Source organism: Phyllostomus hastatus, unplaced genomic scaffold, assembly GCF_019186645.2.
Source record: "Phyllostomus hastatus isolate PE091 unplaced genomic scaffold, TTU_PhHast_1.1 phas_contig_402, whole genome shotgun sequence".
Taxonomy (NCBI): Eukaryota; Metazoa; Chordata; class Mammalia; order Chiroptera; family Phyllostomidae; genus Phyllostomus; species Phyllostomus hastatus.
This window is the reverse complement of record NW_025333873.1, coordinates 1,366,878-1,389,179: the sequence shown is the minus strand read 5'-3', so window position 1 is coordinate 1,389,179 and position 22,302 is coordinate 1,366,878. Positions and strand designations below refer to the sequence as shown.

At 44.1% G+C, this 22,302-nt stretch overlaps 1 protein-coding gene across 1 annotated transcript in view; it reads right to left on the bottom strand.

The window, feature by feature from the left end:
* The window catches only part of ALK (ALK receptor tyrosine kinase), a 641,645-nt gene that overhangs the window by 410,526 nt on the left and 208,817 nt on the right, over nucleotides 1-22,302 (bottom strand). Inside the window, exon 3 of the mRNA XM_045844604.1 lies at nucleotides 21,743-21,907. Within this exon, the coding sequence (XP_045700560.1) occupies nucleotides 21,743-21,907 (165 nt within the window). The remainder of the gene's footprint in view (nucleotides 1-21,742; nucleotides 21,908-22,302) is intronic.

Here is a 22,302-nt window from a genome sequence, read left to right as displayed (position 1 = left end):
CCCTCAGACCTCCAAACACGCTTGCTTGCTGACTAATTGTGTGATTTAACTCTGGTCCAGGAGATGCTAAATAATGAAGTATACGGACTGACTGTGAACACAGACCACAGAACATTTTAAAATCCAACTCATCTGTGCCCAATTTGTTCAGACGAGTCAGGAACAAACAGTCTAAGAAGAGTGCCCAATGCAGGTCTCCGCAGCTCCCTCCGGGGCCCCTGCTTGTCTGGAAGTTGCCCAAGGGGGCGGGGCTACTGCCTGGGAGCAGTCCGCCCAGCTCGGTCAACCCTCAGACCAAGGTGATGTTGAATGAAAGGAAGACAGCCGCACAGGAAGAAGTGGGGGCACAAGGGGGATGAAGGAAACAAGGAGACAATGGGGGGAAAGGGCAGAAATAGAGAGACAGAAGCAAGGGAAAGAGGAGAAGGAGGGCAAAGACAAAGGGAGACACAGCAAGCAGAGAGCCAGGGAAGGCTGGAACTTCTCTCCTGGTCAAGAGTGTGTCCAGCTGCACCACAGAGCACCGATTTCTTCCCTGTGGGACCTTCTCTTCGTTTCCATTATTTTCTGTCTTTTCCTGAGTGTCTCTCCACGAACAAACAAAATAGAAACAGACTCACAGACACAAGGACAGACTGATGGCTGCCAGAGGGAATGGGGGTTGGAGGACTGGGTGAAAAAGTCGAAGGGATTAAGAAGCACAAACTGACAGTTACAAACTAGTTACGGGGATGTAAAGCACAGCCTGGGGAATACAGTCAATAATATTGTAATAACTGTGTATGCTGCCAGGTGGGCACTTGAAATATCCGGGGGATCACTTCGCAAAGTATACGATTGTCTAGTCACTATGCTGTGGGGCTGAAACTACTACAAAATAATAGTGAATGTAAACTGTAATTGAAAAATAAAATTTAAAAAGAAATACATTTTAAAGTGCTGAATGATGAAAAAAGTATGGTTTCACTGGTCTTCTCTCCCTTCTCTCTTTTTTTAAAAAATGTCCTCTCATTATTTGCATCAGAACGTATGGACATCCATGACTCAAGATCTGTTATCCATCCTAAAAGCAATCCATTTGAAGATATTTTCTCCAACTAAAGACAGTTTCCTCTCCAGAAGAATTTGTGTGCCAGCTTTCATAATACAGTTGCTGACCCTGAGCACGTGTCTGTGGTACACGTCCCCTGGACGAGAGTGTGAGGGCCTTGGAACAAGAACCGTCCAGCTCTCGCATGCGTTTCTCACCAGGCCTAGAAGAGCACTCGGTGTAGACACCAGGTGCCGAAGAGCCGCGTGGTGACAGGCGAGAAACAAGATTTGTACGTTCACACATCGACTCACAGGAAGTCTGACTATTAGACTAATTCTCCCCACACTGAACACATTCTCTGAACAACACTGACTTTCCATAAATCCATGTACAGCTACCACTATATTTTCTTAAAGGACAATTCATAAATCAGGGCAGACTAAAGTGTGAGCCTAATTTCCCCATTGAAACTCATAATATTCATCTTCCCGAGCAGCCGTAAAACATGATTCCAAAATGACCTAGTGATTATATCTTGGGGACACTGAAAAAAGTTTAAGTAAAACTGTCTTGATTACACTGACACAATATTCCTTCATGAATCTAAACCCTTATTAATCACTTCAGGTGACTCAAAGTAAACATAATCAGTCAAAGCTTTAAAGGAAGGGAGTGAAAGAAAATTCTTGGTCCCGAAATGATTGCTCTCCCTCCCTTTCTCCTTCCCACTGTCCTCCATCACTCCCACCCCCAGTCCCTCAGCACCTGTCACCCAGGACAGAGCACAGGAGGTGGTGGCAGCTGTGATGCCCGGCGCCATTTCCCTCCAGTGGGTTTCTCCACGGGAGGACCATTTCCAGGGACTGGACTACATTTTGGGAGACTCACAGTTATGTCATGCATCTAAGACAGTGATTTTTAACTGGTGTGCTGTAGGAATTTTTAAAACATGCCATACCTGCCTGTTTAGTCAGGGGCATTGACCTCTTTTCTGTTAGATTGTGAAATTTAAAAAATGACAATAGCCAAACACAATAGCTGTCTGGTGTGAATGAATCAAAATTATACCTATCTTTTTTTGGTCAGATCAGCAAAAAATGTATGTTTTGGTGGGTGGCAGAGTTTTAGTAATTAGTGTACGTGCCATGAGATGAAAAAGGTTGAAAAAATCACTGATCTAAGTCATTTAATATCTTCTCACAACAGGTTTCAGTGAATCAGGCAGTATCTTCAACTAATTTCATTCTGTTTTGTTTAACCTTTACAGGAAAGCACAGGGCCAAATCGAACTATAGACGTCAGGGGCTGTGAAAGTTTAGACTTGATTCCGTGTAGCAACGCAGGAAACCACAGCAAGTAGGGCTAGTCTGATACCTGATGCGTTTCAGGTCAGGATATTTACGACGCTTCTCTCCAGTGTTTGCCCATATGTCAAGTCAAGAAACAATGAAATGTCTGGGTCTGTGCTGAAAGCACCCTGAAAATGACTGCTGAACATGTTTCTTTTTTACATTAAAACAACAACATAAGATTGGAAGAGAGGAAGGAGGGACCTATCGTGTTTTATTGGTGCCTAATGCACTTGCTCTTACTTAGTATAGTTTCTCCAGTTCTTCCTCGAGTAAAACCTCCAGGGACATTTGTCCTACAAGTGATGCTCCACTCACCAGTGTTTCTGAGATCTAGAACAGGCAGCCTCTCAAGACTCCTACAAGCACAGGTAATAAAGATGAGAATGGCACCCCTACCACACAGCTCAGAGCCTCGATTTGCATACGTCCAGAGAAACTTTCCATGGGATGACAGAGGCCAACCGCATGGTCTGCTGTTTCTGAGCTCCATTTCTTGGATAGCGGTATTACCAAATATCCAGTTGTCTGCACTATACAATTAAATTAATATTCATTCCCTTTTCTTCGGCTACCAAGACAGAGCTCAGATTCAAAGCTTTCTTTCTACTCCCAATGTGACTGCCCTAGTTTCAGTCTTTGTCTATCGGCTGACTACTTAAGTAGCCTCTTCCCCGGCCGTCTTCTGGCCACTCCGTACTCATGTTCCTCCTCCATCACTGTCAGAGCGATCTTGGTAAAACAAGACCTAGTCAAGTTACTCCTCTATTTATAAGCTCATTATAGTTCTCCTATTTTATTATCTCCCTTATAAAGCCTGGATTCCTTATGACTTTTAAGGTCCTTCCTCACAAGTTGGTTCTAAACCTGTTTTTTCGTCCCCATGTCCCACTACAACACCTGCCAAGTCCCCTTGCCCCCACCCATAGTGGCTTCCAACTGCTGAAGCTCTCCTCTGCTCTGCACAGCGCTGTGTCCTACATACACAACCCACCCCTTCGTCCTCACAAACCAGTCAGGGCTGATGTGAGTCCTGTTGGAGCTGTACAGGGCATTTACAGAGGTTCAGTAACTGGTCCAGGTTCCCTCACCAGTCTCCGTCCTCTGGCTGAATTGCCCTTTCCTTCTCTATCCTATATAAAAATTTAACCTTCCTTTAAGCCCCTGGCAAAATGTCATCTCCTCTTCCAGGCTGGCTTCAGCAACCTCTGGCTCTCCCAAACTCCTCCTAACTCCCATCTATTGTCACTGTCAGCCTCCCCTGTTTTCCCACGGAATGCTGCTTAAATCTGATTACAGCAACAACCACTACGAGGTTAACGTGTCTGTTGCCTACTCTAAATTGGGTCTAGCCTTCATGTTTGCGTATTTATGACTTCCTCTATCCTGTATGTCTCCCATGGCCTGACCATGATAAGTATTAAGTATTTAATTACAGGGTTGAGCACGGGGCTCCAAGGTGTTGGAGGGCTCCCTGCTATTGTGGGCTGAGAGGGTCCCTAAGCAGGATAAGGGAGTGGTGACAAGGATAGGTGGCGCTCTCATCTAAGGCCATCACACTTACTCATCATTCAGAATTAGAACTGAAGCTCATTATGATATTATTTGCATCCACAAGGCTTCTCAGGGGCCCCAGGATGGGGCTACACCTGTGATTGGAAACCAGGTAGACTTGTTAGCTTTCCAAGGAGTTTTACATTAAAACACACCACAGATAAGACATACTATAAATGTTACTCACGTAAGAGCTGCCTCCACTTCTTCCTGAGAAGTGATGCAATAATTAAATAGAACTGGCCCCTGACCTGAACCTCCCCGCCCCGCATCTCCTCACCGCGAGGCGCCGCCGTCTCTCGCTCCCCTCTGCGATCCTGCCACCGTGCTGAAGTTCACACAGCGGTGCTCATCTCTAGGCCATTTCCAATTAATTTCCTGAGTAAAATTTCACGAGACACTATCAAGGCTTTTGCTAAAATCAAGATATATTACATCTACTCTATTCCCTTAGTCTACTAATCAAAAAAGCAATCAACTTTGTCTGGCATGATTTGTTCTTTTAAAACCCATAATGCTTATTGCTCATAATTCCATTATCCTAGATAGTATTTTTTTCCTCTTAATATTTGTTCCACTATTTGAACAGGGATTGAATTACGAGATGGTCATTTCTAGGATCCCTTTTTCCTTTGCTGCTTTGAGTCTGCTACCTAACGAGATACTATCAACGAAATGGCATTTCCTTATTCAGTCGAATCGCAGGAGAACACAAAAGGGGTCTCCAGGAGTCACTGGGTCAGTGCCCCTATCTCTTCACACGGCTCTGGCCACGTTCCCGAACCATTCCAGACTACTACCCATCATCCCCCTGGACCTCGTCCCCAAACAGGAGAACCTGAGACCTCTTTGGATAAACGGATCAATGATCCTCAGCCTTTTGTATTTAGGAAGCACTTCCTAATTTCTCATCTGGGTCCCTCCGAAAGGAGAGGACACAGGTGTGAACTCAAATCCTGAGTGTGCCACCTACTAGCTGTGTGACTTTAAGTCACGTTTGTTCTTTTTAAATGGGAAGTAAATACAAATTTTGAAATAAGAACATTTTAAAATGTTATGTTTTTTAGTTTTTAATTACAAATGAAATACATGAAAAAATTCTAATGAATTTTTATGAATTATTCTAATGAATTCTAATGACTATATACAGAAATATATTTTCCCCTTGGCTCTCCAACCAAAATTCCACTTTCCACTAGTAACTGGTGATAATGGTTTGATATATGTACTTTCAGGATATTTTCTATACCTAAATAAATATATAGGAAACCAAAATGAGGTCAAATGTGTATTGTTTTACAACCTACATTCTTAATTTAACTATTAATGCTTTCCATGTCAGTGCCTATAGCTACCTAAAACTTTTTCACAGTTAAGTGTGTATTGATTTTGTAATTAAATTTGTGTGGATAAATCCTAGTTACTTTGGTTGGCCCCTGTTAATGGACATTTAAAATAGTTTTCAACTTTCTTCTCTTTCAAATAATACTGACGATGAACTGTAATAATGTTTCAATGATCAACGAAAACCAGTGAGGGGAAGGGTGGGAACTGTGAGACCAGGAGAGGGGCCCACTGAACGCAGCCTGCCTCTTCCGCTCTCCCCAAGCTCCCCTGAGAGCAGAGCTGGGCGGGACAGACACACGGGAGGAGGCCTCCTCTTGTCACCTTTCACACACCCAGGGTGGCGTTCACCGTGGACTTTTCCAGATCCTCCTTGGACGCTGCAGGCTGGAGCCTGGGTTACGCTGCTGCTTGCACCCTGAGTGTCCTTGGGCAAGTTCTTTACTTCTCTCTGGGGCTCAGTTTATTTGTAAAATAATGATAACCTTTCCGATCATTTATTGAGTATTTACTATATGCCAAACTTTATACCAGAAAGAGCTTTAGTGCATTATCTAAATCCCTGTGAAAAGCATGAAATGACTCATCTTTAATTGGAGTTTCAGTCTTATTATTGAATTGTAAAAGTTATTTACTTATATATTCTGAATATGTCCTTTATATGATATATAATTTGCAAATATTTTCTCCCAGTCTGTGTCTTGTTATTTCATTTTCTTAATAGTGTCTTTTAAGCACAAATGTTTGAATTTTGATAAGGTAGAAGTTATCAATTTTTGATTTATTGCTTGTGATTTTATTGTCATACCTAAGAAGTATTTTCCCAACACAAAATCAAAAAGATTTTTTCCTATTTTTCTAGTTTTACCTCCCACACTTAAGTCTATGATTTACAATGAATTAATTTTTATATATGGTATAAGGTAAGGCTCTAAGTTTATTTTATTTTTGTATATGAATATCCAATTAACCTAGCACTATTTGTTGAAAAGACTATCTTTCCTATATTGAACTGCCTAGGTACCCTCATCAAAAATCAAAAGATCATAAATACAAGAATTTATTTCTGGACTCTTAATTCTGTTCATTGATATATATGCCTGTCTTTGCTCCAATATTGCAGTGTCTCTATTACTTTGGCTTTATATCAAGTTTTAAAATCAGGTAGCATAATTCCTTCAAGTTTTCATTTTTTAAAGATTGTCTTATTTATTCTAGGTCCTTTGTACTTTCACATAAATTTTAGGCTACAAAATAAAAGGCCTTCTGGAATTTTGATAGGGATTGCATTGAACTTACAGATCTAGTTGATGAAGAATGCCATCCTACACTACTGAGCTTTCCATCCATGAGAACGAAATGTCTCTCTCTTTGTTTACAGTATCCTTAATTTCTTTCAACAATGCTCTATACCTTTTAGTGTGCAAGGCTTTCACTTCTTTCGTCAAATGTATTCCTATTTTCCTCTTTGTGATGCCTTCGTTGTGTGAATTGTTTTCCTCCCTCCCTTCTCTCACCTTTCTCTTTTCCCGATTGCAGCAGCTGGGTTTGCTGTTGAACAGAAGCGACGAAAGTGGAAATCTCTGCCTTGTTCCCAGTCTTAGGGGCAGCTTTCCGTCTCTCATCAAGTACTCTGCTAGGGATGGGCTTTTCAAGAATACTATTTTGCAGGTTTCAGAAATTCCCTGCATTCCTCATTTTAGAGAGATTTGTTAAATCATAAATGGATGTTGGAATTTATCAAATGCCTTTTCTGTTTCTTAATGAGACGGTTTATATCCTTTATCCTAGTAACATGGAGCGCTGCACTGATTGCTTTGTAGACGTTGAACCAGCCTTGCATTTCTGGATAAATTCAGTTTATTGCAGTATCATCCTTTTCATACGCTGCTGGATTTTCTTTGTATTTTGTTAAGGATTTTTGTATCTATGTACATAAGGAGTGTTGTTGGTAAGTGACTTTGTTTCTTTGTGATGTCTTTTCCTAGCTGTAGTATCAGTGAAAAGTGAGTGGTCTTACGGGATGAGTTGGGGTGTTCATTCCTCTATCTTCTCAAAGAGTATATGAAGAATTTATGTTATTTGTTCCTCAGATACTTGATAGAATTCACTAGCAAAGACATCTGGGTTTGGGCTTTTCTTTGTAGGAAGATTTCATTCACTACAATAAAACAAGTTATTTACTTGTTACAGGTCTGTTCCAATTTTTCAATTTTTTTTCATTAATTCTTGTAATGTGTGTCTTTCTAGGAATTTGTCCACTTCACCTATGTTGTCTAATTTATTGGCAAAAATATATGTGTAATATATCCTTATAATCATTTAACATCTTTTTTTCCACTTAATTTCTTTAGGGAGAATAGTGATGTTATCTTTTTAATTTCTGATTTTGGTCATTTGTTTTGTCTTCTTTCCCCTTTTTCCCATTGGTAAGTCTAATTAAAGGTTCGTCAATTTTGTTGCTCTTTCCCAAGAGCCAACTTTTGATTTCAACTCTGTTTTCACTATTGTTTTTTCTGTTTTCTATTTCATTGATTTCTGCTTTAATCTTTATTTCTTTTCCTCTGTATGCTTTGGGTTTCCATCGATTTTTGTTTGTTTCTTGAAGTAGAACATTAGGTTTCGATTTGAGAGTTTTTTTCCTAACACAGGCATATAAAGCTATACATTTCTCCCTAAGCATTTAAGTTTTGTCCCATAAGTTTTTGATATATTTTATTTTAATTTTTTAAGTTAAACGATTTTCTAATTTCCCATGGGATTTCTTCTTTTAGGTACTGTTATATAATCTCCTAATAGTTGTGGATTTTCCACATTTCCTTTTTTTTAGGATTTTATTTATTTATTTTTAGAGAGGGAAGGGAGGGAGAAAGAGAGAAACATCAATGTGCAGTTGCTGGGGGCCGTGGCCTGCAACCCTGGCATGTGCCCTGACTGGGAATCGAGCCTGCGACACTTTGGTTTGCAGCCCGTGCTCAATCCACTGAGCTATGCCAGCCAGGACCACATTTCCTTTTGTTATTAACTTCTAATTTATTGCATTGTGGTTGAGGAGCATATTTTGTATGAATTCTATTATTAGACTTGCTTTATAGCCTAGCCTGTGGTCTATCCTGGAGAAAGTTCTCTGTGCCCTTAAAAGGAACGCCCACTCTATAGCCCCTGTGGGGAATGTACGATATTTTCAGTTAGTCCAGTTGGTTGGCAGTACTGTTCTGGTCTTCCATGTTGTTTTCTGTCTACTTGTGCTATTCCTTGTTGGAACCGGGTAATGGAAATCTCCAACTGTAACTGTTAAATTGTCTGTTTCTCCTTTAAGTTGTGACAGTTTTGCTTCATGTGCTGGGAGGCTCTATTGCTAGATACATACACACTTATCATTGGTACATATTCTTGGTGAATGGAACCTTTTATCATTATGAAATTGTCCAATTTTAAGTAATATTTTCTAGTTGCAAAGTCCATGTATCTGATATGAAAGTGGCTACTCCCACTCCTTCACGGTTACTGTGTACACAGTGTCTCTTCTCTGTCCTTCTTCTTTCCACCTCTTTGAACCGAGGGTGCACACCTGCTAAGAAGCATATTGTTGGATCTGGCTGGGTTTTTTTTAACCTAGTCTGACAATTTCTGTCTTGTGATGACTGTTTGAATGTTTACATTTAATATAATTAGTGATCGGTTTGATTTACATCAGTCTTTTCGCTATTTATTTCTTTATATATCTCGTTTTGGTTCCTCTATTCCTACTTGACTACAAAGTATTTTTCAGTGTGCCATTTAAAAACTTCTATTGGTTTTTTTAAAAGATTTTATTTATTTACTTTTATTTATTTTAAGATTTTATTTATTTATTTTTAGAGAGGGAAGGGAGGGAGAAAGAGAGAGAGAGAAACATCAATGTGCGGTTGCTGGGGGCCGTGGCCTGCAACCCAGGCATGTGCCCTGACTGGGAATCAAATCTGAGACACTTTGGTTTGCAGCCCATGCTCAATCCACTGAGCTACGCCAGCCAGGTGACTTCTATTGATTTTTTAAAACATTTTTGGAGCTACTTTCTTAGCAGGCGCTCTGTATTATATGCATCTGAACTTCCCACAGTCTACTTCAGATTAGTGCTACCCAATGCCAGTAAAGCACAGAAACTGCGCTCCAGCACAGCTCCACTCCGTGTCCCACCCTTTACTGTCACGGATATCCCTTGTCTGTGTGTGTCAGCCCAACGGTACAGCTTGTAGTTATGCCTTTGTACAAGCTTACACCTTTCAAAGATGTTAAGAACAGAAGTAAGAGAAGACGTATCTATTGAGTCTTCTTTACTAACCCACATGTCTACTACTCCTGGTGTTCTCCCAGCTACCTCCTGGCATGGTTTCATTTCGGCCTGAACATCTTACTTTAATATTTATTGTAAGGGAGCTCTGTTAGCAAATTCAGATTCCAATTTTCTGCTATGAAGATTGTCCTGGCTTCTTTTATTGTTGCTATTTTGTTTTATTTCTTTCTTAAGTTAGTTTGTTTCTTTAATAACTTGGTTGAGCTACATCTGTGAAATCTGTTTTCCCTGCAGTGTGTGACTGCTAATATATCTGTTTGGCTTTTTAAAAAATATTCTTGTTTTGATTTTTCAGCCTGGCTTCCTAGGGGACATCTGTGTGTAACTCAGTGGCGTAATAATGTTTAGACAGAGGATGTGCCCAGACACCTTGAACCAGTGAGTCTTCTCTGTCTTTTGCCAACAGAGATGTGTGCCCGTAGGGGAGTGCTTTCAGTTTTCAGGCTGCTGCTGTCTTTCACGTCTCCTCTGCACATACACACAGTCTTAGGGTTGGTGAGAAGGCTGTGGCTGGCTTGGACCCCTCCCCATCGCCTCTGGAAATATATATATAGTCCCAGTGAGTACGCCTGCCCCTCCCATGGAAGAGCCTCAGGCTAACTGAATTGATCATCACTTTTGCCTGTGACACCGCTGGGCATAGAGTTTGTCCCTTGCTCCAAATCAAGTGAGCCCCCCTCAACTGTGGCATAGAAGCTTTTGTTCTTCACGGTATGCCCTCCTCTGGTAGGGCCCTTGTGCAGACTGAGTGGGGCAGGCAGGAGGGGCATCAGGTCAGAATGCCACAGGCTCCCAGGGTTCTTCCCTGGGTCTCATTGACAACTGCATACTGCAGGGAAGATGGAAGGTCAGCCGTTTGTTAATTGCAGGTGCTTTTCAGACTGTTGTATTCATTTGATCGATTTTTAGAGCACTCAAATCATTGTTTTTGTCAATTTTGTCCAACTTGAGAGTTGCTTTAGGGGGGAGAGAATTTGCTGCTCTCTTCCATTGAAATAGCTGCAAGTCCTGCCTCACCTCACTTCTTTGAATTTCATTAGCCGGAAACATGGTTATCCGTGCTTCTGAAACTATGTTATGGGGTTACTGTAAAAATCATATAAGGCAATGTATGACGAGGGCCTGGCATAATGTGAGCCCTTGGTAAACACCGATGGGGCCACTGTACCCAGCTGACTGATACATGTGCTCTGCAAAAACGCATTGCATGAGGGGGGTGTGTGGGGCTGAGACTCAGCTCACGCTCTGCTTGAGTTCTAGCCCCTGCTGAGTCCATCCAGAGGAGGCATTCTTCCTAATTCCTTCACCCAGAGAAGGAAAGGTTTTTTTAACTAACACGCAGGTGCCACACAGCTTCACTGGTCCCCGCACATGGGCTCCTGCTGCTTTCCCGCCCCTCACTCCCCACCCTGCATGGTCCGGGCTGAGTCCTGCACCTTGAGGTGGCCCGGCCTGCTCACACAAAGCTCCGTATCAGTCTCACGCCCTTTGGTTGTTTCCATCTATTTTCACTTTATGTTTTCTTTCCCTTTTCCCAGTAAATGGGCTTGGTGACTTTACTCATGCATTTATAGAATCATGAATTTTTAAAAAGTTGCGAGGTGCTGCTGCTGCTGCTGCTGCGGGTGGTAGCGTGTTGGAAACAGTGTTGCTAATTTGATTTCCTGCAGAAACTCAGGTCCTGAATCCCTCTGAAAGGCAGAGGACCCCTTCAGGGTCCTTCTTTCACTTTGCATAGGCTCCTGGTTTCATCCTGAAGGACACTGATTTTCACTCAGGAATAAGGAAGCCAATTGACTCACCTTATTTTTCTACTGCATGAGAGTTTTAGTTTCATTTATGTTGTCATAGAGCAGAGGACTTCCAGAATTTGCCTAACTCTCTCGTTCCTCTAGCAAGCAATGTTTCTCAAATGTAGCCTTATGCACATGTCACACAAAAGACCAACAGGTGTGAACTGGTCTTCTTTGGTTTCGGTAGGGGAAGCCCACTCTCAGTCTGTGCGCCCACCAACCCTGCTGCTCCTTCCGCTTCCAGAGTTACAGACGGGGAGGGTGCCTTTGGCTTTTGAGGAGAAAAAGAGGTTGAGGAAGGAAGAGAAAAAAGGGACACTGGGATAGAAGAGAGAGGAAGAAAGCACATGACAGAAAAGAGAGGGAAATGCAGCGTGAGGGCTGGACAGTCGCGGGTGATCTCTGGGGAACCACCGCGCCAGAAGGACTGAGGCTCTCTCACCTTCTCCCAAACCCCATTTTGAAAGCATTAATTACTTTCATTGTTCTATTTTTTTATACTGCCAATGTTCTTGATCAAGCTTATAGTTAAAGACTCTCAAGAGGGAATATATAATCTGTGTTAAGAGCTTGGACACGGGGGGACAGCAGCATCTGCACTGAGCATGCACACACTCAGCCCCCGGCGTGCACACTGCTGTGCAATGAGCACCTACCAGGTGTAAACACACAAACACACCATGTTAACAAAGAAAGAAAAAGAGTTCTTAGGAGGGGGGAGTAAACTCGTGTAATCTAAGAAATGATGTGTTAATGATACTTCATATTTGCATCACCCAAGCAATACTGGAGACAAGGGTATTAAACAAGAGTACCCTATGCTGCTGTTGCCACAGTGGGTTTAGTGTCTATCCACTTTACAATGAGGAAATCATTCTCATTTTATGGGTAAGGAATAAGTAGCTCCTTATTGCCAGTGATATATCTCTCGCTCTCTCTCTAATCCTCACCCGAGGATATGTTTTAATTGATTTTAGAGAAAGAGGAAGGGAAAGAGAGAGAGAAAAAAAACCAGTGTGAGAGAGAAACATCGACCAGTCGCCTCCCATATGTGCCCCGACTGGGTATTAAACCCACAACCCAGATATGTGCCCTGACCAGGGCCTGAACCCTCAAACTTTTGGTGTATGCGATGATGCTCCAATCAACTGAGCCACCCAGCCAGGGCCAGCATAATATTTTAAATACCTCTTCCATTGTGTCCATGTGCAGAAATGCTGACAACATTAGAGAGAAGGCAGGTGCCAGGGACAACAAAAGTGCAGGTCGGGGAGCTCCATGACAGAGACACGGGGAGCTTCCACTCCACGCATGCAACCCACTCCGTTAACAAGTAAATCCAGCGTCTAGCACACTTCCAAATAACAACAGCTTCCGTATAAGTCAACTAAGAAAGACCCAATGCCCAAGAAATGCACATCAGTCAAGCATGATTAGCAACCAGTACCGAGAATTCTAAAGGAAGAAGTGAAAAGAATCAAAACAGATCATAGTGCTTTGGACAAGAATAACCCGAACTGCCACCATAACCACCCACATTAAAGGTTTTCCCAACCGTTCGGTGGGGAGAACTGGACACTGAGACCCTAACACGTGTGTATCTGTAGATCCCACAATTCCATTTGTAAATGTGCATGGCCGCCGTCACGCGTGAGGGCTCAGTGATTCCCAGCAAAGGCTTCTGTCATGTCCAGAAGTCCTAGATTGAGATATACTCCGAGAACGCTTGTACGTGGATAGCTGGGTGGAGTAAGCCCCCTGCCCCCCAGGGTCATGGTTCTTAAACCAAGACAGAGCAGAAACTCTCGCTTCGGCCTGCTGCTCCTGATACGACTGCTGCCCGACGGGACTGCACGTTACTCCATCGGGCCGTTTTCCTGTTTACAGAGAGGTTTCTGGTGCATTATGTCCATTTCTATTCATAATAAGTCAGGAAAGACAGCTGTGGAGGTAAAATGAGCCCCAGGTCCCTCTTCACCTCACGCTGAACCAGTCTTTCTCCATCTTGAATGAGCAAAGATTATCTTCCATTTTAGGTAGAATTACACTGTAGTTATCTGCATTCAAGAGAATTTTATTTTCTTTCTCTTTGCAAGGTCCTGGCTTTCCTTCAATTCTCTTCAAGCATTAATTCAGAGCAGCTCATGGTTTTTCTTAGACAGAGCCTATATTTCTTTCACATGCGTCTCATTTGAACCATTTGATATGTACAGGGTGCAGAAAAAGTAGGCTTACGGTTGTTCATATGGAAAATACAATAATTAATAAAGAATAATACAAGAATAAACTCTGTGTTTCGCATACTCACAACTGGGAAGCTACTTTTGCCCCACCCTATAGAATGCAGTGAGGCTAAAAACTCCAGATAACACTAAGGAAAGGTTCCTAACAAGAAGAAGTAAGGAACTCAGAAAGACAGATTCACAGACTCTTAGAGATGACCCAGCCCAGCCTACTCAGTTTACCAATTTGAAAACTGAGGCTGTGGGTCACATGCCAGCCAGTGGCAGGTCCACTGCATACTTGTGACTCTCAGCACAGGGCTCTTTTCACTTCTAAAAAGGCAGTGCTGGTTAGAATAACCTACTCACACTGCTGCGTCACGCAGTAGCCTGGATGGCACACTTCATGCTGCGGTGTCTTAGGCAGCACCCCACTCTGTCCGTCTACAAAGAGGATGTGGGTGAGGGTGGGCTTCCTAAGACTCTTCTGAACACTCTGTCCTTCACAGATACCACAGGGGATATAATTTCCTTGTGTCGTAGAACAGAGTGAGTCTCCGCAGCATCACTGGCCTGTGAACAATGCCCTAAATGTTCGAATGTACTGCTAGACAGTCAGTGAGGGTGGCTCTTAGGTGGGTAAGACGCTGTGTTCTAGGAAGAGTTTGATATAACATACAGAATGTGGGATTCAGAGTTCAAAAACTGAAATTCAAGACCCAGCTCTGCCACGTACAGGCTGTGTAGACTGGAACAATTCACTGTTTCTCCCTAAGCTTCCATCTGTGGGTCAAGAAATGTTTCACGAATATCTACTTCATCCTGGAACTTAGGCCAGGTTCTTGCGACAGCACAAGAATGAGAAAGACTAAGTTTCCTCTGGCTAAAGCTTACAATTTAGCCTCGGTTTAATAATCTATTAAGTTAGGAAAACTAATAATACTTATCTCACTATATTACGAAAATCAAACGTGACCGCGCATGGAAAGCACTTTGTAGTCTGTAGCTCTTGCCAGTTTCATCTGGGACAGAGCCCAGGGCCAGTCCCTGAGCCCGGCTGACAGCTCACCACAGGCCCCGTGCAGTGGCTCACGCCTCCCCCAGCCACCCTCCCCTCAGGGGCTTCACAGGAGCGGCCCTGGGCCGTGCCATGGCTGCCTTCCGCCAGGGAGGACAGCTCACCCCGCTCCACCAGTTCGGGCAGCGCCCCTCTCCGGGCCCTGCCAGGGCTGCCTCCAGTCCCTCTTACCCACAGGAGACAAACCCCCAGACCCAGCTGCTCATTTCTAGCCTCAGACCCTGCTGCTACTATTTCTGTTGCATTTGTGAATGACAGAGACGCTTGCTGTGTTGCTGGGGGCGGGGGGCTGGTCGACAGGCTGCCCTCCCAGCAGTAACTCACGGGACACCTTCTACAGTAACTACAAGGAAGTTTTCTCCGAGGCCCCGAGGCCCTCCAAGCCCTGCTTTTTCTGGAATGGTGACCCCAAAGCCCATCCCATTTTCTCCAGACTTGGTCAAGACCTGCTGTACTAGTTTCCTGTTGCTGCTGTAACAAATTACCAGGAACTCAGTGGCTTGAAACAGCAAAGATGTATTATCTCACAGTTCTGGAGTCAGAAGTCTAAACTGGGCCAGTGGGGCTCTGTTCCTTCTGGATGAGTTTCTACGGAGAATCCATTTGCTTGCCCCCTTTTCCCCCCAGCTGCTAGAAGCTGCCTGCTTCTGCCCTCACAGCCCCTTCCTCGGTCTTTGATGCCGACTGCTGTGCGCTCCCGCTGCACATGGAACCGTACCCCCCACCCCGACTTAGAGTTTCATTGGCAGCGTCCTGCTTTCGGTAGGGACTTACAGTTAGTGTTAGTTCAGTGAAGAAATGGATGACCCAAAGAATAAATAAAATGTTAAAATGGACACAAACTACCGCAGAACTATAATAAATGCCCTTCCGTCTGTCCCTCTCTGGCCTCTGCCTCCACCATCCTCACAGCTCTCGGGCTCCGCTCTCCTGCTTCCTTCCTTCTCTTATCTGAACCCCTGCTCTTTCACTGGGCCCGCACAGGTAATCCAGGATAATCTCATCTGCGAAGTCCCTTTTGACACAGAAGGCAACATAGTCCCGGGTTCTGGGGATGAGGACTGCTCTGGGAAGGCAACATCTTAGCTGCCACGCAGCCCACAGACCTGCGCTGGGAACTCGCCTCAGGCCCCTCGCCTGCAGGGGCTGGCCTGACCAATTCGTCTGTGCCGATGGATGTGGGACCTCCTCTTTCTTCCTCCAGGGTGCCACACAGGCTTCTAGAGGCAATGCTCCCATCTTGATGTTGCAGTTCAGAGAGTGACCCAATCCATGGGGCTATCAGGCTTCCTGAACCATGGCCAAAACCTTGGGAGGTGGATATTGCTCCCAAGGCTGAGGGCATTTCTGTGGTTCACAGATTCTCAGCCAAGTACACATGGCCACCCTTGGCAATGGGATATTTATATCCCATTCTTACATCTGAGCAGGAAACAGCCTCAGGGGCAACCCAGTCTAAGACATTTACCTTGCAAATGAGAAACTCGAGGGTCAAAGAAATAAAGTGGCATCTCTCATGGCAGCTCTGGGAAGAGAGCCCAAGTCCCTTCTATTGCAATATCTGTCCTTCTTTCCTTACTCGACACGCCTACATCCCTGTTGCTCTGTGGGCAGAGTTGTTAGGTCCAGCTTAATCCATTCTCTCCCTCCCAGTGAAGGATTCCCTTACAAGACAGAGGCAACAGCCTAGGAGAGGCCCGTCCTAACCAGTAGGAGCAAGATACTTCACCAGATGCCCTGCTCCATAAGGCAGGTCCCTCTCTGGGGCTTGAGCTCCAGCTGCCAGGTTGATACCATAACCCCACGAGGATGACAGAATCACAAGGCACACCTTGTGGAAAGGATTGCTCAAGAGTCAGGATCTAAGCTCCAGTGACCTCATTGCTCAGGATCCAAGGGATACATTTCTACCAACAGAACTAGCGCACTAGTGTGGCCTCTTATGGAAGGTTCCAGAAGAGGGACAGGGATGAGCGGCTACAAATCCCCCCAGTAACCTTAGTATGTTGAGAGGTCATGCTCAAATGAAAGGCATGACGCGCAGGAACCCTTGGGATATAGGGCAGAAACTGAACTGAAATAGAACATGTTTAGGTCACTCCTGCCTACATTCTGCACTTGGCCCCTGCATGCATTCCTGAGCCCGTGGCACATGGGGTGCCAGAGGTACCCTTTCCCACCCTTTAAGGATTAGCCGAGCAGGCAGAGGTTAGGGTGGGGTGCTCTGGATTTGTAAGCCCACGGGAACTGTTGACGCCCTGCGCCCACCCCAGCAGGAGGGAATGCCACCTGCTCGTCTGTCTGCTTATCTAGCTCGCCCCAATCAGTATGCTGGCTTTTTTGGTTACTGTTGTGGTATAAAGTATTTAACATGTTTTCCCCCCCAAAAAAGTAAAAAATAATTTAATAGATTATTCAATGAGAATTTCTGATCTGCTGGTATTAAAAATACTATGTTTTATCTTATTATAAAAGTAATGATTATAGACTCGGGAAGCAGGACCTTTGCAGATGTCATTAAGGATCTTGAAATGAGATCACACTGAGTTTAAGGTGAGCCCTAAATCCAGTGTGACATGTGTCCCTACAAGAGACAGAGTGGAAACACTGAGGCACAGAGGAGAATGCCATGTAAAGATGCAGCAGAGATTGGGGTGATGCATCCACAAGCCAAGGAGCCCTGCTGATGACCAGCAGTCAGCAGGAGCCAGAGAAGAGGCATGGTGTGGGCTCTCCTGCAGAGCCTCCAGACGGCACCCGTCCTTCCAGCATCTTGATTTGGGACTGCTGGCTTCCAGAACTCAGAGAGGATAAGTTTCTGTTGTTTTAAGCCACCCAGTTTATATTAATTTGTTATAGCAGCTACAAGAAACTAACACACGCAGGTATAACCAGGGTGGACCAAAAGACCGGTGACCCCATTCTGGCACTGCAGTACCCTAGTCTCCTGTCGCAGCATTGTCAGTGGTTCCTGAGCTCTAGGACGATGTTTCCCAACCTTTTGAAAATGAAGCGATCTTGGTAAACACAAGAACCTCAGTAGCAGAGTTCTCTACCCAGGTCCTCCACTGAAAACAAAAATCTGAGACTCGGTGCCCTGGATGAAAGTTGAGTTGATACAGGAAGAGCCAGCCCCTTGCAGCTGAGTCTACTCCCATTCTTTCTGCATATGAGTGAGGGGCTGGGGAGGGGCTCCGAGGACAGGTTTCTAATCCGCTTTCCATTTTAAAGCTAGGGTTCATGCTAGAGATCAAAATCTTGTCTTTCTGGAGAAGAAAGATATGTTCCTTTGACTACATTCCAAAACACTGGAAGTAGCAGAAATCAAATATGCCCCTGGGACTTCTTGAAAAGTCATAGAATTCATCAACCTGATGATTCCTCAAGACTTTATTAATTTATAATATTGTGTTCCATCAAGATCATCACTTTTTATTATCTTGCTGCTCTGAATTGTATCTCCCTTATTATTCTCATCTACAGGGGCCATAAATTAAAATCATGCAGAATTTATAATCTTACAGTTCATTATCTATGATTGGTATTATCTCACTGCTTTTTTCTGGCCCTTCTATATCCCCTGACAAGAAATATGGCAATAGAGTCTAAATACCATCTAACCAATAAATGTTCAGTTAAAAAAAACTCTAGCGACTACACCAGTCTAAAGGGCACTCATCGCTCCTTCTTATCTCTACTAGCAGCATACTATCTGCCAAAAAGACAAAGAAAGTGAGATTCTAAAGAGCCGGGAGTTAGAAATAGAAGGTAGGTCTTTGCTTCGCCCTTCACTTTTACCTCTTTCTCTGATGGTCAAGGGACTTGAGGATGCATCGGCCTGCTTCATGAGGTACAACCCTACTTCAGGGAACAGGTGATGTAATGAGTTGACTCAAAAAAGACTGAACGGCCCATTACTGAAAGTTCTGAGCACTTCTCAGTGACATTCCAGAAGTGTCCCTATGGAATCTGGGATGTGGGTCCCTTGTTTCTAAGACTGATCAAGGCTGTGTGAGTATAGACCCCCCTGATAGACTCCAGGAAACATAAACACAGGCTTTTTGACAGTGGTGAGATTTCCCCAAGTTATATTTGGATGTGTTTGTTCACTAATGAATTTGATGAAGTAGACTGGTGTCTCCACAGTGGCGTTCGTCATGGTTAGTCACATCATCATCCTTAATGGTGTGACATACCACCACACTGGGAGAGCAATGATTTTTCAGAGAGATGGAAGTTGGCAACAAGTACTAAAAACTAGACACTCCAATCTTGGCTGATTTATCTAATGGGAAAAGGTTCACATTCAGTACATGCCCTGGTTCTTGGGACCCAGCTTTATAAAAACATAAAGGCACTGACGTATTCGCACACTGATAAGTGAGTGTCTTTCCCTCCACTCCTTCTTCCTTTCCTTTTCTCCCAGCGATCAGTGTAACATGCAGATGTCAGAGACCACAAGATAGAGCGGGTGGAGGAGGAGAAATGGGCAGAGAGCGTCAATGCACAATCTGTTGGCACTGTTGTAAAAAGTGCTTAAAAATTTGAAGAGCACCAGCTTTCAAAGTTATGAAGTCTGACTCCACAAAATGTGTACAATTGATATTTGTCTCTCTCTCTCTTGATCTCACTGAATTGTAATCACAATACAATAGTTATCACCTACAAAGATGGAAACTGTGTGCACTAGACCATTTCTAGAAGTCGGGGTCTGAGAGCCAGAGCTGTCCCTAGGGGGTGCTGCATGGGAGTGAGTCTGAAAGGGGTTCACATCAACAGCACAACAGAGCTAGCGGTGCCTCAGAATCACCCGAGACACTTACAAAAACATAACATAAAACAGATTCCCATGGAAATTGAAGTTGCAATAAGATACTCTATTTCATCTACCACATGAACAAAAATGACAGTTTGACAATACCAGCACCAGTGAGAATGCACAGCCCTGGGGAAGAATACTAACACATCACTAGTGGGGGTATGCCTTGGTGCCCCCACTTTGGAAAAGAGATCAGCATTACCCACTAAAGTGGAAGCTGTACCCATAACCCAGCAATCCCATTTCTAGATCTATGCTCTAGGAAAACTCTTAGACATGCACGTGCACCAAAATATATACAAAAATGCTCACATTAGTATTGCTGGTAATAGCAAAAACCTGGGAACAACCCAAATGTCTAACGAAAGTAGAAGAGATACACTGTGGTGTTTTCATGCAATGGATTCAAAACCAAATGAACCACAGCGACATGCATCGAAATGGACAAATCACAAAACGATAGTATTATTCCATTGGTGTAACAGTTTGCAAATCTGGTCCATATGTTGTTTGGGGCTACATACCTAAGTGGCAAGGCCATAGACAAAAGCAAGTCAGTGATGAACACAAAATGCAGGACGGTGGTTACCTCTGAGGGAGGAAGGGATTTTTGATCTAGGTGAAGGACAGAAGAGATTGCAAAGGGACAGACAACATTCAAATTCTTACACTTATACAAGTGTTGACTTTATTGTAATCTTTAATCCATGCGTATATGTTATATCTTCTTTTTTTGCACATGCTAACTTCTATAATAAAGATCTAAAAATACTCAGATTCCTAGCCCCACCTCAGATCTACTGAATCAGAATCTCAGGCTGCAGGGCCTATGCAGTGTTTTTTATAACTTCTCCAGAAGATCCGAATGCACTATTGAGTCAAAAGCCAATCACCTACATACAAACAGACATCCTACAATATACATCAATATCCTGGTGAAAGCGGCTTACCATATAAATCAAGGTCAGGCAAGTTCAAGAGAGTCATAACAAAAGAAAGGAGAGTCTGTAGGATTCAAGGGCTGATGTAGAAGCCTGAGAGCACCAGGTAATTTCGTGCCACCTCCAACGACCCCCGAGCCCTATTCCTAGTAGATGCCCACTAACATGAATCTATGGTAATCACCCCCACATAAGGGGCCCAGAGCAAGCTCTGGCCATAACTTTTTCTGCAAAGAAACACAATGTGGCAGAAAGTGTCCTTGTCTAGGACACATCACAACAGACATCTGGACCTGGGCCAGCACACACATGCTGTGTGATCTTCAGGAAGTCACCTCCTCTGTCTGAGCCCTAGCCCTCCCGTCTGCATGGTCTCCCCCATAAAACTGGAATCCAGTGAGAGAGTGGAGGCAAAGGGACTCTGCAAACTGAAAGGACCATCTCAATTATTGTTCCTTCCTCAGAGTCAGAAACACAGTCAGCAGTTTTCTGGGTCCAAGGAATTAAAGCTCTAAAGTTTGCCTTAGAGAGACCTGAAGGCAGGAATCGGGCTTCGTGTCTCCACATGGCTCTCTAAAAACTCAGCAAATGTCTCACAAGCGCCTACTACTTACCCAGAGCCTGCCTTTACCAGCCCACGGTAATTCAGAAGGGGATGTTCGTAGATGGCTCAGGACTATGAGAAGCACCCCACACAGCTAATAAGTAGACTGAATTTCATTAATGGCTTTGAAGCTAACATTTAATCTAGTTACACAATACCTTCCAAGTTAGGATTGCCAGATTTAGCAAATAAAAGTGCAGTGCACTCAATTAAATTTGAATTTTTTTAGTATAATTGGAATCACTTTTAAAGTATAAGCATGTCCCAAGTATTACATGAGATATATTTATATGAAAAAATCATCTGTTGCTCAAATTTAACTGGGTGTCTTGTATTTATCTGGCAACCCTGTTCCAAATGGACAAACACATCAGCACTTTCTCCTACATCTTACATCGGGAAATCTGCATGAAAGAGAGTACTGAAATCCTGGTGGGTTTTTTTACCTTGGTAAGAGAGTCAAGGGTGATTGATCTCGAAATTGGACTTGCATCCTCTCCTTCCTTGCATGGTCCAAGACCACATGGAGAGGCCCAGCTATTAATAGCAGGTTTCAAAGGAAATAGGATAGAGCAGGGGTGGGGAGACCTTAACATTTTCAAACAGAAGTTGACATTCCAGCCCAGCCCTGACCCATCCAGAACATTCTGCAGTGGTCTCTGTCCTTACCTCTGGGCATCTCCTTGGAATGCTCCGCCTCGGGCCCGTCCAACAGGTCCATCTGGGAGGCCTCCTCGGAGGGGACGCGGCGCCAGGACCAGCTCTGGTTCCTGAGGTCGTGCAGCGGAGGGGAGTACTCCAGCTCGCAGGGGAAGTCGAAGCTGCACTCCAGACCTGCAACGAGAGCCGGCGGTCAGCGGAGCACACTGCTTCCCAAAGGTGACTCCTCAGCCCCGCTCCGCCACTCCCGGAAGCTGGCCTTCATCTCCTGTAAGTCTCCACCCTGTCTTGGGAGGCAAGTTGTCAACTTCACAGGTGCCTGGGCTCCATGGTGGTGAAAAAGAGTAAGAGGAAAAAGGTGCTCTTTGTATGACTCAGATGATGGAAGATGTCCTCAGGTAAGGCAGGTAAAAAAAAAAAGAGCTAATAGCTTGTACCATTAGATGCTCTGCATCCTAGGAGGCTGCCTGGGGACACGGAGAGGGCCTGTGGTCACGTGAGCAGAGCCTGACTTTGCAACCTGATGGGTCTGACTCTAAGTCTGGCTCTGCCTTTTACCAGCTGGTTGA